Source organism: Tupaia chinensis, unplaced genomic scaffold (genome assembly GCF_000334495.1).
Source record: "Tupaia chinensis unplaced genomic scaffold, TupChi_1.0 Scaffold000395_1, whole genome shotgun sequence".
Classification (NCBI taxonomy): domain Eukaryota; kingdom Metazoa; phylum Chordata; class Mammalia; order Scandentia; family Tupaiidae; genus Tupaia; species Tupaia belangeri.
In genome coordinates this window covers 2,363,787-2,367,404 of record NW_006159897.1, presented here as the reverse complement: position 1 = coordinate 2,367,404, position 3,618 = coordinate 2,363,787, and the positions used below count along the sequence as shown (strand labels likewise).

General features: G+C 45.7%; 1 protein-coding gene across 4 annotated transcripts in view; it reads left to right on the top strand.

Annotated features, from left to right (window-relative positions):
- The first annotated feature begins 3,238 nt into the window (after positions 1-3,238).
- The window catches only part of USP15 (ubiquitin specific peptidase 15), a 152,410-nt gene continuing 152,030 nt past the window's right edge, over positions 3,239-3,618 (top strand). For all 4 annotated transcript variants that reach the window (XM_006154147.3, XM_014590038.2, XM_006154146.3 and 1 more), the window contains exon 1: positions 3,239-3,389. In XM_006154147.3, coding sequence (XP_006154209.1) covers positions 3,301-3,389 — 89 coding nt within the window. In that variant the 5' untranslated portion in view covers positions 3,239-3,300. The remainder of the gene's footprint in view (positions 3,390-3,618) is intronic.

Sequence of the window (3,618 nt, the reverse complement as noted above, 5' to 3'; positions counted from 1 at the left end):
TTGATAAGCTGAAGTCACTAAGAAGTTGTTTGTTATAAACAGGATAATAAAGGCCTGTAGAGAAATAGAAATTTACCCAGAGCCAGACCTGTAGTCTAGTAGTTAAGGGAGCTGGAACCCACATGGCCAACTATAGTTTAAATGACAGCCCTGGTGGCTTGGAAAAACACACTAGGTACATGTGCATGCATGCTCAGAATCCCAACAGGATGGAGAAATGAAGAAGGGATTACAGCATGACCATTCCCCATTGGGAGAGTGCTTTTCCCCTCTTTTTCTGAATCTCAGTGGTGAGTGCACGTGTCCTCTGGGAATAAAAGAAAGCAAAGAAAGGAAGAAAGGAAAGAAGGAAGGAAGAAAGAAAGAGAAACAAAAAGAGGGGGAAAAAAAGAGAGAGAAAGAAAGGAATATATCCAAGCCTTATAGATTCTGGATCCAGACTGCTTCGTTTCAAATTTGGGTTCTACTGCTAACTTGCCTTAATTCCTCATCTATAGAATTGAAAGAATAGTACCTACCTCATAAGGTTATTATAAGGAATAATTTAGTACTTCAAAAATGTTTAGAAACATGTTAGACATTCTGTAGTGTTCATTAAGTAAAATACTAGCACTAGTAGGTCAGCGGGAAAGTCATGACATATTTCCCTGTTTTTCTATGCAACTAGCCCATATTATTTCTTTTCTGAAATTGATGGCAACTAGCTAAGTCTACAAAATGACCATATAAATCTGACACATAATTCAAATTGACACTAGATTTACATGTCTGCGTACAGTTAACTCGTTGCCTTAGCATGGTTCAAGTGAAAAAAAAGATTATTTTACTTTGCTGTACAGTTATAGGTGTCAACATCTCAAGTCTGGATTTTTTTTTTTTTAAGGGAAACTAGACAGCAAAGCAAGAAAGATGCATTGCTTCCTAGGTGTATTATGTTGAGAGCACAATTTTGACTTCCAAATCTCTAACATGTTCTTTTCAACATATTTATTGAGATATAATTTCAATACTATACAACTCACCTGGTTATCAGTAAACAGTGCTAGTGTTTATTTATTGATTGTTATGTCCCGGGCAATAAACATATAATTTCACTAATCTCCATAAAAATCCTTTAAGATAGGTATTAGTATACTCAATTTCATGATTATGCTAAAGATTCAGTGCTTTGCAGCTAGAACCTGAAGTGAAGTTTGAACTCATGTCTGTGAGGCTCTGACATACTGTTTCCATTTCATGTTGCAGGTCTTTAAAACATTACTTTGTACTCTTTTACCAAGTGGGTGGAAAGAAGGGGAGGGTGAGAGTGACCTTTTGCTATCCATGGTTACCAAAATTCTAATTTTTTAAACTGTCAGAAGAAAATCCAGATATAAGAAAGAACAGTAACTGGAAGTTGTTCTCGAACTGTCAGATCAAGGTTGAAATGACAACGCAAAGTAGTATTCTTACGCAGAAAAAAGCTATCTTAATGCTATTATGCGCAAACCATAATGCCAATGTACGTTACTTTCACTTGGAAGGGTTCAGCATTTAAGGTTTTTTTTTTCTTTTAATATTTTAAAAAGAATTATTTGTTTAATTTTATTTATCATTATTATTATTCAATTTGACCAGGGAGAAAGAGAGAAAGAGAAACCAAGCCACCAGGTCCAGATTTCAACCATGGTCAGCCATGTGGGAGTCCAGGGTCTTTATCACCACCCCATCTGCTTAGGGATCAGCATTTCTTACCAGCATAGCTACATCCATCTTTACTCCATTTACACAAAATAAGTGAGGCATTAAAAACATGGGAAAACACGGGAACCAGCAGTTAGCGTAATGGCTATGTCGCTGGACTCCCACGTAGTCGACCGCGGTTCACATCCCGGACCCGGTGGCTTAACACTCACGCCAGGCACATGTGTGTGCGTGCCTAAGATCCCGAGAGGAGAATGGAGGAGAAGGGATTGCGGCATGACCATCCCCCCTGGGGGGTGATTTCTCGCTTTCTGTCTCTATGTCTCTCTCTGTCTGGCGAGCGCACGCGCCCTACAGTGAAAATCTCTCCAAAAAAAAAAAACATGGGAAAACAAAAGAGATCATGTGGGGATTCTTGTCTATCTTTTAGACTTTTCAAATCATTATCTTATTAAAACGGAATATCTTCATGCTTGGAAACATGTGAGCAGTTTTGCCCTAATTCATTTATCATACAAATAGGTAGTGTTTACATGTTAGGTAGGACTGTGCTAGTCGCCAGGGGCACAGAGATTAATAATAATAATAATAAAATTTTTAAAAAAAGATTAACCCAGTTCCAGTTCTTGAGGAGTTTACATTTTAGGTCAGGCTCTCGCGAGAGGCAATGAGTGTGCTATAATGTACATAGGCCGTGGGCTTCGCAACTTGGTTGATAAACTTGCCTTTCCACTTGCTATGTGCCCTCGGCGTTTCATTTTTGACAGACTCGATTTCCCCATCTGTAACATAATCGTTGGCTTCAAAAGCTGGTATTATCTAGTTTCAACTCAGGTACAAGCATCATGAGATGAGGCTAAGGAAATGTTACTCTCTGTCCGTGGGGAGGTTTTCTTGCACGTTTTCTTCTTCAATGCTTGGCATAGTTCAATACATATTTCACTGCCTGTCCACCGGGGAACTGGGACGTGTTTTTCACTGCAGCTTAGTTGGCTGGGTGTGCCTGGGGAGGCGTCACAAAGAGCCTATAAAAGATCCGTACCTACAGCAAGAGTAAGACGCCTGGAAGGAACCCAGGAAGGGCACGGTGACCAAGCCTTCCCTTTGGGAGTTCCTTCTACCAACACACACAGGGACTTGCGGGGGAAAGCCCAGTCACGGAGCTGCTAAATTTTCTGCCATATCTTAGCAGCCCCCACGCCTCCCGCCCCACCCCACCGTCCCCTACCCGCAAGCGTGAGTGAATGCGCAAATAAGGCTGTTCAGGCGCCTGTGGGAAAGAGGGCGGGGAAGGCGAAGTCCGGATGGATGGGTGGCCATCGCTCAAGCAAGACAGCGCCCGAGCCCTCGGCGAAGAGACTGAGAATCCGGCGGCCCCAGGCCCCGGGAGGCCAAGGCGAGATGCCGAACGGGAGGGGACCGGTGGGGGGCAGCAGACCACGGCCGTGCGCCCAGTCCGCCCTCGGGGCCGCCTCTTGTCCCAAGGCGCACCCCCTCCGTTTGCGTCTCTTTTGGTTCGACCTGCCGACTGGGAGGGGCTGCGGGGCGCCATTCCCACAATGCTCTGGGGCGTGCCGCCGCCGTCGCTGCCGCCTCCGCTACCGCTAGTGGAAGAAGATGGCGGAAGGCGGAGCGGCGGATCTGGACACCCAGCGTTCTGACATCGCGACGCTGCTCAAAACCTCGCTCCGGAAAGGGGACACCTGGTGAGAGAAAGGGACTGAGGTGGCCGCGGTTGCTCGAGGGTGGTGGAGAACTGGGCGGAAACGGCGGGCTTGGTGTCGTTTCGCCAGTGACAGGTGCGGGCAGGTCCGGCGGCGGCCGCCCTGGGCAGCAGAATTTTGGCTGCTCCCGAAATGTTGGGGCAAAGGTTGGACCCGAGATGAGGGTCAGCGGTCGTGGCTTGTTCTGGCGGGGCGGGAGGGGGGGCGGGAG